Source organism: Ptychodera flava, chromosome 11 (assembly GCF_041260155.1).
Source record: "Ptychodera flava strain L36383 chromosome 11, AS_Pfla_20210202, whole genome shotgun sequence".
Classification (NCBI taxonomy): Eukaryota; Metazoa; Hemichordata; class Enteropneusta; family Ptychoderidae; genus Ptychodera; species Ptychodera flava.
The window spans coordinates 1-15,601 of NC_091938.1; the positions used below are offsets into that span (position 1 = coordinate 1).

The 15,601-nt window shown below is 37.2% G+C and overlaps 1 protein-coding gene across 2 annotated transcripts in view; it reads right to left on the reverse strand.

Annotated features, from left to right (window-relative positions):
- Window positions 1-10,678: 10,678 nt before the first annotated feature.
- The window catches only part of LOC139143195 (probable methyltransferase TARBP1), a 119,572-nt gene continuing 114,649 nt past the window's right edge, over window positions 10,679-15,601 (reverse strand). For both annotated transcript variants that reach the window (XM_070713326.1, XM_070713327.1), the window contains one exon: window positions 10,679-11,687. In XM_070713326.1, coding sequence (XP_070569427.1) covers window positions 11,540-11,687 — 148 coding nt within the window. In that variant the 3' untranslated portion in view covers window positions 10,679-11,539. The remainder of the gene's footprint in view (window positions 11,688-15,601) is intronic.

Below are 15,601 nucleotides of genomic sequence, written 5' to 3' on the forward strand. Positions count from 1 at the left end.
GCCACATGGTAGCAATTTTGTTATGGTTTTTTTCATGTCGAGAGCCATAACTCTAGCAAGTCTCAACTGATTTTATTCAAAGTTTGTACCTGGACATTGACTTATGTAATACATATACGTGTTGATTTTTTAAACAGTAAGATCAAATATCGCTGCGTGGCGGCAAATTTGTTACGATTTTCTCATGTACTGAGCCATAACTCAGACATACCGGTATTTCCACCAGTATCATTCAAAGTTGGTACAAGGACATTGACCTATTTCATACATGCTCGTCAGTTGTTTCACGTCATGTAGCAGTATCATGTCAATTATTAAAGTTTCATAATTAGGTTGATATGTCAGAAATACTGCATCAAATTTCATGAAACTTTGTACAGATGTTAAGCTCACATTGCTTTAACATTGAAGAAGACATTTATCAGTGTCATTTTAATTAATTTGTAATTGCATATGTAATGAACTTTCCTAATTAGAGTGATATATCCACAAATACAACGTCAAATTTGATGAAACTTGATACAGATGTTGATCTTATAGTGTTGTAAATACTACATTAAACTTTATGAAATATGGTACCGGTTATCTATTAGTGTTAGGATAGAATGAAAAAATGTTTTGCAACATCCTGTCAACTAATTCCCAGTTGACTCATTTAATGACCTTTAGGATAGCGGCCTACATTGGTTTTATGTTTTTCATCACCATGGAACTCATTCTTGGCCATTGAGTGCCATCTGTATCAAAGTATTTTTATCACAGAACCTGTAATCAAAGTACCCATTAGCAAGCGGGGACTGGGTCATCAACGATGACTTGTTTTGTACAGCTGCCAGTGTAGAGCTCACGGTCCGAACCTCATGTGAAGGTTCATAAGGTGTTGAGGCATTAAATAAACTGAAAAATTGCATTGGCGAAGTTCTAATTGACTCACGCATACCTGGACGCGTGTTGGTGCCGTTTACCGGCAAAACCCGTTCATAAGGCTAAGCCGTAAAACATCGTGCCCTCCCAAGGATATACAGCAGGAGATCGACAATGTCTTCAGCAAGTGTAAGAGCGACTTGTTCCCCATCTCGAATACGTAGAATGTACAGTCGATATATTGCTGACTGACCAATAGACCGCAACATCTTGATGGCAGTAGTCGATAAAATCTCTCGGATAACATCGAGGGTTCTTTCACTAAAATGCTCGCATAATTCTGCCCGCGTTTTCTCACGACTAGCTGTAACGACGTTTCGCAGCACTGTGATAGTTTATCAGGTAACAGCGTGAATATTTCGTTCGTTTCAATGTCAAGTTCACGGAAGTCGATGTGACACACGTCCTGACGTGATATAGCACTCCCCAAATGTATTTGGCCAAAGAACCATTGTGTATCTGACACAGTCTTCAATTTGCGCCCTAAGGGCGCCCTGAAAATAAATAAGTCTTCCAGAAAGTAACTTTTGATGGATTTTTTCTTTCACCATAGTGAGCCATCTTTTTTTCCTAAGCCCCCTCTGGCTGATTTTTTTCATTGACATTCGCTGGGAATATTTTTTGTTAAATCTCCGAGACCTCCCCCTGATATCAAATGGTCCACCACTTATTTGCAATGTTTGAATCGCTATCTGGTTGCTATTTCTGACCCTGGCATTACAAACAGCAAAAATATTCCCATGTGCATTTGCATTCGAACGACTCTGAAACTCTGTGATTGTAACAAAGAAATTTCAGATCTTACATAGTTTCTGTGACACTTGTAATCAGTGTTTGTATTTGTCAGAGAGAGAGAGAGAGAGAGAGAGAGAGAGAGAGAGAGAGAGAGAGAGAGAGAGAGAGAGAGAGAAATATTTTGCACATCATGCAGTGTTGTCTGGCCACTGCGCAAATTGCGAGTTCCCAGGCGTACTCTCAAAGATAGACTTGGTTCAAGTTTGTGATTTGCGAATGTTTGAGCGGGGTGAACGCGATGATTTGTGTTCCGTTTTCATTGGAAACGCGTGAGTGGGGTGAATGCTATACAGGGGAATCCGGCAGAAACTAACTCACTAATGCGCAGACTCAAAGGTAATGCGGAAACCTGGCCTTGGCTGCCAAATTCCAAATAGGTTTGTATGAAATAGGAGAGACACAAGAGAAACTATTACAAAATATTTTTTTTTTAAATTCACCGACTTGATCCAAGTCTACCTCAAAAAGTTCACAATTCAAGATAGTTTTGACAGAAATCCTCTCGTTTTCAGAGAAAGTACGCACAACCAACGTTTCCTTGTTGAACATTACGTTATTCTGCGCACCAGATTGTGACAAAACTTGTGGATGATAAATGACTATTCACCGTGCATAAAATGTTCAGTGAAGACCAATTCGAACGGTATTTCTCGCAACTGTAAGTGTGAAATATGGGTTTGCTTTTTTCAAATTACTGAAGACTAACACAATTATGAAAACCGTGTGTACCACAGGGTTCGATTATTACAGCCACTGTACTAGTACCTGACCTATTACTTGTACCCTCAACGTAGGCTAGAAAATTTCGGACCTTCGGCTACCCAAAAACTATTTTTCCTATCTGTACCCCTATCCAGACAAAGACAATTAAATTATAGTAAGTATGAATACTGGTCTCTGTAAATTTTGCCTTCGATTTATTTGTAATCATTAAATTTCGTGTTATTCCGAAAATGTAGCCGTGTACCTAAGCTCTCAAGTGTATCTTGCTCGAGTCGAGTACTGACTTGGAAGTTACAAGCTCACCGTACTCCGCTATGATCATAACCATATGTGCAGCCTCCATGAACATACCCTGCAAGGAAGTTCCTTCCGTCTATTCGGTGAAAAGACTCAGGGCAAGTCTGGTGTCTGCCTTTCTCAGCGATAAGAAAATTGTACCAATATGACTCAGAGGTTTGCTACGAACTATATTTCGTCTGTTTGGCTCCTTTGACGTCAGAAGGAAAATTATTTTATATTTCTTGTTGATAATAAACTTAACCTATTGTTTATCCATCCAGAAATCCTTACTTCGAACACCTAGATGACATAGACTATTGACGTATGTGAGCTGGTTCAAGATATGGGCTCTCATTGGACAATGGGCTGAGCTCAAATTGCGGTTATATGAGTTTACGAGGTAAATAACTGTAAAAATGCGGTAAAATGCTTGTTATACCATGCCTCGTGTTTGAACTCCTCTCAATGAATTACCAATGTACAACGGAAAATCAGTAAATTAAGTCAATTAGAACCAAATTTTTCGAGTGTTAAACCAACAAAGACGTGATTTGATCAATGACATTTCTGTTTCGTTAAATCAATCATGACAAACGGCCACATCCAATCTGATTAAAATCAGATGTAGAGTACGTATGGTGTCCAATCCATGCCAAAATTACTACTTTGATTTTACAACACAACATGCCATTCCGAATTCTATTTTACAATTCAACATGCTATTTCACAACACAACATGCCATTCCGAATTCTATTTTACAATTCAACATGCTATTTCACAGCACAACATGCCATTCCAAATCCTATTTCACAACTCAACATGCTCTTCCGAATTTCATTTGACAACACATCATGCCATTCCAAATCCTATTTCACGACTCAACATGCCCTTCCGAATTTCATTTGACAACACATCATGCCATTCCAAATCCTATTTCACAACTCAACATCCCATTCTAAATCTAGCTCTGCGGAGCAGGGCAGTGTTACAGGCTATCGAACAAGATTCAAAATGGCGGACGCGAAATGGTCCCCTCGCACGGAGAGAGAAATGCGAACTTTGCACAAGTGTAAAAACGCAGCTTAGCACATTGTGTATCTAAACAAGATGAGCGTGCTCGAAAACTAGGATCGATCACGATTTTAAATTAAAAATTGGCTGTTTTTGGAAAGGAAACTGCGCGCTGCAATCAGCAGTTTTGTCTATGGTGCACTGTGCGTGGGAGGCTTATCGTGAAAGACCGAGATTTACTATATGGCGTCTGATACGGATATGGTCCCATCGCATAGAGAGATGAAAGTGGGCTTTGTGTAAGTTCAAAAGCACAGCTTAGCTCATCGTGCATCTAGACAAGTTGAGCGTGCTCAAAATAGGAGATCGATCACGATTTTGGGTGAAAAAAACCGATTGTTTTCGGTGGAGAAACTGCGCGTTGCAACCAGTGGTTGGTTTTGCCTATGGCGGTCAGCAGGGCTGTGGTGGGAGGCCTTTAGCCGGCAAGGGGTGGACCATTGGGGAGTGGAAAATTTTCGAAAAAAAAAATTCCCCACAAATTTCAATAAAAATAATCAGCCAAAGAAACTTGAGAAAAACAGATGACGCACTTAGGTAAAAGAAAAAAAATCCGTCAAAAGTTACTTTCTGAAACACATTTTTATTTTAGTCTGCATCAGATATACTATGATTCTTTGGCCAAGAGGGGGGGGAGGGGAGATCTGAAGGGTATAATCGTGGCCAGTAAATGAAGTAACTTTTTTATTTTATAACTTTTTGTTCTGTTTATCACATTTTTTCTTTCACTGAAGTTTGGCATCGTAAAGTAATTCGAGATATAAGATAATATAAAAATCATATCTGTGATATCGATTGTTAACAACTGTATTGTGGGTCTTTACACTATGACTAATTAACAAGAATTCAACAATTTAGGCAGCTTGAATCGGTACATAAAATGGGAAATATTCACCAACCATATGACAAACAATCAGTTTCCCACCACAGCCCTGCTGACCGCCATAGGCAAAACCAACCACTGGTTGCAACGCGCAGTTTCTCCACCGAAAACAATCGGGGTTTTTTTCACCCAAAATCGTGATCGATCTCCTATTTTGAGCACGCTCAACTTGTCTAGATGCACGATGAGCTAAGCTGTGCTTTTGAACTTACACAAAGCCCACTTTCATCTCTCTATGCGATGGGACCATATCCGTATCAGACGCCATATAGTAAATCTCGGTCTTTCACGATAAGCCTCCCACGCACGGTGCACCATAGACAAAACTGCTGATTGCAGCGCGCAGTTTCTTTTCCAAAAACAGCCAATTTTTAATTTAAAATCGTGATCGATCCTAGTTTTCGAGCACGCTCATCTTGTTTAGATACACAATGTGCTAAGCTGCGTTTTTACACTTGTGCAAAGTTCGCATTTCTCTCTCCGTGCGAGGGGACCATTTCGCGTCCGCCATTTTGAATCTTGTTCGATAGCCTGTAACACTGCCCTGCTCCGCAGAGCTAGGTTTCGGAAGAGCATGTTGAGTTGTGAAATAGGATTTGGAATGGCATGTTGTGTTGTCAAATGAAAATACGGATAGTTTTCAATCGGATTCGAACCCACAACATACGGCATCAGTCGCCTAGCTGAGAGGCCACAGACAGAACCACTCGGCTAAATCTCCACTCCCAAAAAAGAGTGGTTCAATAGCCGGCTAAGTTGTTACATTTTTCTGACTGAGACCGCTCAACACGTTGTAGAGTTCGTGAAGCACTCACGCACAAATTCGGAAGAGCATGTTGTGTTGTCAAATGAAATTCAGAAGAGCATGTTGAATTGTAAAATAGAATTCGGAATGGCATGTTGTGTTGTGAAATAGCATGTTGAATTGTAAAATAGAATTCGGAATGGCATGTTGTGTTGTAAAATCAAAGTAGTAATTTTGGCATGGATTGGACACCATAGAGTACGGCGTCTTCTTATGCGTACGCGGTATTCTCTTGTTGTCGCCTCTCACCACCTATAGTGAGAGGCGACAGCAAGAGAATACAGCGTAAGTAGACGTTGCCGTACTCTACATCTGATTTAAAGCTCCGTTAGCTTGAACTCTAATTTTGTACATTTTTTTCTGTCATATGTGTTCTGTTTAGAAACACAAAATTTGTGTATTCTACACCCAACATAGTGTCGTAATCCCTGTATTCATCTTGTCAATACAGAGTGTATGTGTGAAATGGGCAATATTGATATCATGGAGACTTGAATGGTCATGTAGTCCGACAATTGCATTTTCACAAGATGACTTATGTTTAAGAACTAATGTTTTGTATTTCGACATGTATTTTTGGAAAGAACCAGACAATTTGTTGTTTCCAAAAACTTATCTGTTCTAGTTCTGTTAACGTAGTATGCGCCTCGAAGGTGAAAGACCTAATCACTGCAATTTTCCAAGCGTCCTCTTCACCGCCTTGCCTGTCTTTTCCCACTGTCCATTTTCCTAACATTTATGTCAACTCCGCCCAACATTTGCGCAACGACCTGCCCTGCCGTCTCTGTACCACCCACTTTCTCCTCTCTCAAGCATTTATTTTCCTCCGTTCCCTTCGCCGCCTTGCCTGTTTTTTTCCCGACATTATTGCCGACCTATTTTCCCTACTTTTATTTCAATTCCGCCCGACATTGCTACACTGCCCGGCTCCGAAATATCTATACCACCATTACTTAACACTTTTCCCTCCTTTCTTTCTTTCTTTTATTTATTTTCCACCTTGTCGCCCGTTTTGTCCATGCTGCTCTGCAGTCCTGCCGCTTTCCCGCCTTCTATCTCTGTTCTCTCCCATTCGTTTATATTTTTACTTCCACGCATTCACGATCAATCTTCCCCGGCCGGGTTGAGGATGAAGTAGACCCTGTACGAGAAAACCTAACCCCTAAGTCTAACCCTACCCCTACCCCTAACCCGACAACCGATCCTGCTGTTTTTAATAGAAAACTGACAAGGGAGCCTATTAAACCGGGTATTGTGGCAGCACTTTTTGTGGCCAGTGTTTTTAACCATTCGCCAAACTGCTTTACAATTTCCTTCGCTTTTGTGTATATTCTGGGTGGGCCTGAGCCATTTGTACGGCCGTAAGCCGCCAGTTCCAACCGCCCCCCCCTCTTTAGTCACAGCCAGGGCAATTGTTGATATTGTCATTCCAAGGGCAGTAAGTAATGCAGCGATTGTTATACCATTCCGTTTAAATAACTGTCAGAATTTTAGCCACTACTTTCTTTATGGACTATCTTCCTGGATAACCAAAGCACTCTGCATGACAGTGAACTCACTCATCTATACAAATTATCCGCCCATACTTGAAACAAGCGACCTAGCGGCCGATATAGCTCCGCTGTGTTTATGTAGAGAATAACTATTTTTGACACATGTTGATGAAGTAGGTGGAAATCTTTGATAGCTCAATGCAGTGGCCAGAAAAAAGTGGCTAAAATAGCTGCAAAAATACACAATAGAAGATTTCATTGTACTTTGAATATATTACATTGGATCATCCCTAAGAACATGTCAACTATCTGATGAGTAGTTTTTTGGAGAATAAAATTTTCTGACCAAAAATGGCAACAATTGCCCCCAAAAATAAAATTTGCAGATTTCATCATAATTTCAAAAGATCAAATTTAGTTCATCTATAGAAACCTGTATACCAAATTTCAAAGCTGTTGAACAGTACTTTTTGAGAAACACATTTTTTAACCAAAAATGGAAAAAATTGACACAAAAATTCAAAATTGCAGATTTCATCATAATTTCGATAAATATTATTTAGTTCATCTATAGAAACCTCTATACCAAATTTCAAAGCTATCAGATGAGTAGTTTTGGAAATACTGGTACACATTTTTTGACCAAAATTGGCAAAAATTGCCCCAAAAATACAAAATTACAGATTTCATCAGAAATTCAATATATATTACTAAGCTCATCTGTAGAAACCTGTATACCAAATTTCAAAGCTATCAGACCAGTACTTTTTGAGAAACACATTTTTTGACCAAAAATGGCAAAAATTGCCCCAAAATTACAAAATTGCAGATTTCATCATAATTTCAATAAATATCATTAAGGTGATCTGTAGAAACCTGTATACCAAATTGCAAAGCTATCAGATGAGTAGTTTTGGAAATACACATTTTTTGACCAAAAGTGGCAAAAATTGCCCCAAAAATACAAAATTGCAGATTTCATCATAATTTCGATAAATATTATTTAGTTCATCTATAGAAACCTCTATACCAAATTTCAAAGCTATCAGATGAGTAGTTTTGGAAATACTGGTACACATTTTTTGACCAAAATTGGCAAAAATTGCCCCAAAAATACAAAATTACAGATTTCATCAGAAATTCAATACATATTACTAAGCTCATCTGTAGAAACCTGTATACCAAATTTCAAAGCTATCAGACCAGTACTTTTTGAGAAACACATTTTTTGACCAAAAATGGCAAAAATTGCCCCAAAATTACAAAATTGCAGATTTCATCATAATTTCAATAAATATCATTAAGGTGATCTGTAGAACCTGTATACCAAATTGCAAAGCTATCAGATGAGTAGTTTTGGAAATACACATTTTTTGACCAAAAGTGGCAAAAATTGCCCCAAAAATACAAAATTGCAGATTTCATCATAATTTCAATAAATATCATTTAGTTCATCTGTAGGAACCTGTATACCAAGTTTCAAAGCTATCAGATGAGTACTTTTGGAAATACACATTTTTTGACCAAAAATGGCAAAAATTGCCCCAAAAATACAAAATTACAGATTTCATCAGAAATTCAATATATATTACTTAGTTCATCTATAGAAACCTGTATGCCAAATTTCAAAACTATCAGACCAGTACTTTTTGAGAAATACATTTTTTGACCAAAAATGGCAAAAATTGCCTTAAAAATGCAAATTTGCATATTTCTGCACAATTTGAACAAATCTGAAATAGATCATCCCTAGGGACATATGTACCAAATATCAAAGCTATCTGACTGGTAGTTTTGAAGGAGAAGATTTTTAAAAAATTTTTTACCAAAAATGACAAAAATTGCCTTAAAAATACAAATATGCAAATTTCACGACAATTTGAAGAAATCTGTCTGATGTCACCCTAAAGTAAACTGCATATCAAATTTCAAAGCAATCAGACAAGCGGTTTCAGAGAAGAAGAGTTTTTTACCAAAAACACCAAAAAATGCCCCAAAAATACAAATATGCAAATTTCACTACGATTTGAACAAACTTAAGTGAGGTCACCCCAAGTGAGCTGCATATAGATTTTCAAAGCAATTGGACTTGCGGTTTCAGAGGAGAAGGCAATTGTTGACGGACGACGACGGACGACGACGACGACGGACGACGACGACGACGGACGACGACGGACAACGACGGAAAATCAACCTATTTGATAAGCTCCGCGTCGCTGACAGCGGAGCTAAAAAATACCGTCAATGACGCTGTACCTTCTGTAATGTGTGGCCAGGTCAGGTAATTGGTTGTTGGCATGGAGTTGTTGGTAAATAGTTGATAATGAAAAATTCTGTAAAAATACAAAATTCAAGATATCTTCACAATATTCATACAACTGTATGAGGTCCACCTAAGGTACTTGCATACAAATTTTCAAAGCAATCAAAATAACGGTTCTTTAGTTATTAATTCTTTACCATTTTCACATGTTCTAAGCTCATTTGCATAATTTTGGAGATGCAAACTTCATTTGAACAAAATCCCATCTATAGCCCATGATACATCCACACACCAAATACCCAGCTGAAACGTGCAGCTGTTCACATGTTTTTGATGTTGACCGACATACTGTATGTACGTACATACATACATACATACATACACACATACATACAGACACCACCGACTTCAGCATATAAGATAACCTTATATTGGTATACCAAATGTGAGCTAATAATTATTGCCTAGGCTTCATTAGGGAAGTATTACTTGCTTCGATCAATGGGCAAAATTCGTAGACTGTGTCTGGAAAAACCTACAATTCCATTGCAAATTATTTTTAAAGAATTTTTGCCACTTTCAAGTCTATATTGCATTTTGAGAGTTTGGCGAGCATAAGCATGAATACTGAAAAGTTGAAATCAAAAGAACATAAAACAATAAGGAATTGTTTGGTGTCAATGTGTCTCAAACCTTTCTTATGAATAGAATGCTTTGAGTTTTTGATTTTGCTCAAATTCCAAGATACTTTACATTTACGATAAGGTTGTACTTTACATTTCAATAACATATGGCTATTTATTGTTATCACCATCATCATTATCAAAACAATTTGTCTGTTGCTGGAGGGGATAAATACGACAATTGCCTGAAAGCCACCAGGGACTGGAAGTCACTGACTACTTTTAAGAACTCTTGTAACACTTTCTATATTCTATTTACTTCTCTGATGCTTCTTCCTAGTTTATTGTTTGTAATCCTATTCTTCAAGTGTTTCCATGTTTTATGTACATTTTTTATATATTTTTTTTCTCTGATCCATTTAACCTCCATGAAAAGAGATGTTTCAACAATGGAGATACCGAGTTTAAGGTGGAGCTGCATGTTGCTAACACAGTTTTTCAAAGCAATTTTTCTCATCAAAGATGACAAGGAAACCCTCTCATACCATATATATTTTCAAAAAGCAGAGACTCTTAAGGATGAAGTAGGTGTGTATTTGGGGTAAAAAACCTGAATTTTGGTATTAATGATAAAATTAATTTAAGTCAAAACTTGACACTATTTTCTGAAATGCAATATTTCACTTGAAAGAAGAGTTTATGAAGGAAAAAACCCTATTTTATTTCGCATTATCTATCCTCATTCTAAAATGGTAGGGGTTGAAAGACAGACACTCTAAAAAATTGATTAAAATCAAGATAAGCAAAATTAAAATGCCTCTTATTCAAAATGTAAGAACTTTATTGCCAAAAAAAATGGTCCTTTTATTATATAGCATTTAAAGAACATAATCATAAAATTTGACCAGGCCAGAGGTGAGTTAAATTATTTGGAAATTTTGAAATTGGGAGGAAAAAGAAGCCAGGAAATCGGGTGATTTGCATACATTTGCATAAATTGACACTTCTTATCACACAACTTTCAACTGCTTGACAAGCTACAAGGGGAACCCAACCAATATTTTAATCTTGGGTCAACAAATTAATTAAAATTGAATAAATATTTGCAAAAAAGTGATTTGTGAGCAAAATATGCGGAGTTGGGTGCAGTGCCCTTAAATAAAGAATAATAATAATAATCATCATCAACAGGCATATCTTTAAGAAAATGATGATTTTAGGAGATTGAGAAATTTTGCAATTTTGAAAATATTGTTTATTCAAAGCACTATTTTCTCAGACATGACATGATAAATATTTAAATGAGTCTAAATTGCATTTATATATTTGAGAGGACTGCTTTTGTGGTTGAAGGCTGCAAATTATCTCTTCAGATTTAGCTGTCGAACTACAATGTACATTCAGGCATGGATCACCAGTACATGACTGATCATTTATGACTAATCTGAAGAAATTATGGTCAGTGTGTTACAGTGTATCCTAGATATTCCACTGTTGCTTAACAACAAATACATGGACTGCTGAACATAGTAAACAAAAGGCAAATTAAATTCAACTAACTCATTTTAACTCTATTACTAGCTAAGAGTATTCCATATTCTTGAAAATACAATGGTAACAAATTCTTCTAAATGGTGACAATTGCCTTATTAAAAACATTTCTATAACTGTCCATCATCCTACAGAAGCTGTTGTCTGGTATATTCCCATATCAACAAAGCACCGCTGACGTGAACATTGAGAGATCTGATAATACCAAGCTGAGGAATCTCCACACACACATCAAGAAGCTGAATTAGGTCCACTGGAATGCCTTCTTTTTCATTTCTGTAAGAAAATTAATTGAGATGTTGCATGAACAGGGCTCTAAATATCCATATGGAATGAAAATATTGAAACACATAAAACATAGATATGATATCATAAATTAAAGCACCACCATTAACAGCAGAGTGCTTCCAGTTGAAAAACGCATGAATTTACAACAAGTTTTGAGGAGTTTCAATTAGGGACCGTCTCAAATTGTTCAAGAAACAAAATTCATGCATTGAGATCAAAACCCTATCCCCTCTCCCCTTAAAAAAAATTCAAAAGTGTGAAATGTTGATGTCTGCCTTAGAGTACAATTTAGCAATAGTAAATAGCTTTCAACACAGCAGTTTTCAGTATTCCTGATGTTTTGTTGTTGATCTCTGTGTTTGCTATTTTATTGAGCAAGAGCTTCATTGCTGTAATCTTTGAAGAAACTTTCTCTTTGTCTTCAAAATTCAAACATTTTTGTCCTTTTTTCTGGGAAAGGTTGTCATATTCATATTCATTTTGTGTCTATTTGAGCAAACAAAACCACTTCCGAATCGAGACTTGAAGTAGCGTTACCATGAATCCTTACATCATCAGTCAAGAGTTTTGCCTGGTCTATATGCCAATATGATTCAAAAAGTCAATGATTGCTTTGCGTTCAAATTGCTGAAATGATGAGAACTTTGATGTTTTACTTTCATGTACACCAGAGGATCAGGCAATGATTTGGTGGCAAAAATTGGCTGATGAATATTCAGTATTACTTGTGGTTGTGGTCAGGGTTTCTTTTCTTTAAAAAATCAATGTCAATACCTATCCAGTCATACAAGTTGCTTGACGACTTTCTTGTAAATCCATACTGTTTTGAAACATTACTTTCCTTTTCTTTTTGTTCATTTTCTTTCTCGCAAAAATCAGTCATATATTTTTTCAGCTTTCCAGCGTCAAACTTGTATACTCTTTTCCAATCTTCCTGTGCATCTCTCTGCTCATTTCAGTTTTTGACAAGTCGCCCTGGTGTACAAAAAATATAGGCTTCCACAAACTTTTTGCAGCCATTATGGTGTTTTCGAAGAATTGCTTTGAGCATGCCACTGGTTTACCAAATAAATAGAGTCTATGTCCTTGGGGTGTTTTTATTTTTTGACAGTTTCACTAAGAATGATGCGTCTCATGCAGACTGCAGTATTCAGTGCTGTTTTGACAACACATTGAGAGTAAAATGTCAAAGTGTTGTTAGAGCAGGCAGATGCTGGTAGCACATTTTAATCAAGAATGACAAAAGTAAATAAGGTCTGAAACTTTAGGTACTGGAGGTCAACTTTAGCAACACGCATAGCACAGGAATGTTTCAACACAGTCCCTCTTAGTTTGAGCAGCTCTGTCAATATGTAACAGTTCATGAACAATGACAGGAAATGACTCATAATCTGTTTCAGTCACTACCAACACTCCTACACATAACAGGTACACTGCATACAAATAGGTTAGAGATCCTAGAATCTCAAACTCAGATGTGTGGGCTGTTTCAGTTAATGCCACCACTCCTGCACATTTGCCGGATTTCCCCTTTTTCTTACCTCATTTGCTTATTTTTGACACTGACATGTTCATTTGAACATCTCAATGTCACATCTCAACCCCTGGGTCTACCTGTACACCAAATACTAAGATGGTAGATGTGGCAGTTGGGGAGCTTTTGCATGTGACGGACATACATCCGCACATACATACAGACATACATACTATGCCAATGAATCACCATATAAGCTCTTTTTGGTATTTATATACATACCAAATACAAGCTAAAAATGATACTTTCTATCTTTATAATTTGATGAATGAAAGCCTTAGGATAAAATTTTACTGGCGGTAAATTGTGTTTCGGACACGAATAAGCTGGAAACACTTACTGTAGAATTTGTTGGCTTCAAGTGTGCAGATTTCAGTTTATTTTTACACACAAAGAACTTGTGATCACAAAATATAAGTGTGCAAGTGAAGCTCACTAATTGAATGGAGGTCAAACCCCCTCCCCCATACACAAATGAATTTCGCTTTTTGAACTAATGCGACAATCTGAGACTGTCCCTAGAACATTCTTATAGTGTTGACAGTGGCACCATTAAAGTTAGTTGAGGATTTGTTAAGTTTCACCCTCTGCTATGCTCATTTGCATATCAGAATATGTTCAAAAAATTTGTCAATTAGGAAAATCTTCAGCAAATACTTAAGTCACAGAATAAGTACAGTCCAATTTAATACTTTGGCTATATTTGACTATGGTAATTATCATTCATCTGATAAATTTAACATAAACTAGAAAGCATTGGAAGCAAGCAAAAGCGAAGTTCCAGAGACCAGAGCAGCGGAAGAAAAGAGATTGTGTGAATATGTGATACATAGCGGTAACAACAGAATACAACTAAAAGCAAGGCAGTCCGGGGAATTACAGTACACAGATTACAAATGCCTACATGTACGGTAAAAAACGCAACAGATACATACGGGGACGACAACGCATGGAAATGTATATCATACGAGGGGACATCGGACCTAGGTGCTTGAACTTGAAAACCGAGGCCACATGGCTACCCACTCAGCTCCGGACAATCAACAAAGAAAGCCTCGTATATATGTATACAAATATCTTCGGCAAAACTTATATTAAAGTTATAAAACCCACGTTCAAAATGCAATCGCTCTCCGAAACGTCACAATATCTAAGGTCTTCAACGATCACGCACGGTCACTATGCTTGAATCATCGCAAAGCAAAAATTCAACATATCTGCTAGACCAGTCTAAACCAGTATGGAAGGCGTATGATGTAACAGTACAGTGCCACGTACGGCGGGTATTTAGAGAAAAATAAAAATAAAAAAGCAACAAAAAAAAAGTGAAAGAAAGCTAGAATTATTAATAGCTGAACGCAATTTGATATTTGTGCAATGCAAAAAAAAAAAAATAAACAAACAAGAAATGCCCGTGAAACCCGTCCGAGCTGAGCGATGATGTCATAAGCATGTCACAATGCATTCTGGGTAATAAAGGTAAAATTTGTATGTAGCATGTTCTATGGTAGTAATACGAGAAATAGAGAAAGAAAGAAGAAAGAAAGAAAGAAAGAAGGAAAGTGAGCAAAAAACTAACAGTTCCAGAGCTGGTCTCCGGAACAAATTATCTCACATTTGCATCGAAGCATGACTATTTCTCCCACAGAAAAAATTCCTGGAGCCAATACTTTTGACTTTGCAATCTTTGACTGTTTTTTCACATTCACCTTTCATACTTGTGTCCTTTCACCTAGTTTGGTTTAACAAACATGCATCCAAGTGCCTCATTTCACCTCGTTTGATTTGGCAAACATGCATCTAAATGCCTCCTTTCATCTAGTTAATCATGAGCCTGCCACGCCGACCAAACAGCTTTGTCAGTACTTTTCATGGTGGCTTTGCTTCACATCGTCTATTTTGCATTGGTCAATCTCTCATTCACATTTTGGAAATGGCATTGTCACTATGTCAATCACTTAAACAGAGCAAGCTTTGAGAGTGCAAACACTGACTGCTCCTCCTACAATACGATCATGGAGGTTCCTCAGTGATACAATGTTACATTTTTTTTAGTACAAAAGACACTGAACGTACGTATAAGGAAACAAGGACGGATGTGAAAACTTGAGCAACTGGAGTTTTTCATAGGCTATCGGATATATCATTGGGTAGACTGATCAGATATTGGCAAACTTAAAATGCTGTCACGCCCAATACGCTAAAAACCGTTTTGAGAGAACACTGCATACAAACTGCCAGGAGGGCTTCATATTCTGGCAAATCTAAAACAGGGAAAACATTTCAAAAAGAACCGAGGGTTGTTTGTTAAAATAGGTATTACTACTAGAAAAAATTGCTACATTTACAAATCTCTGGGTAGTATTCA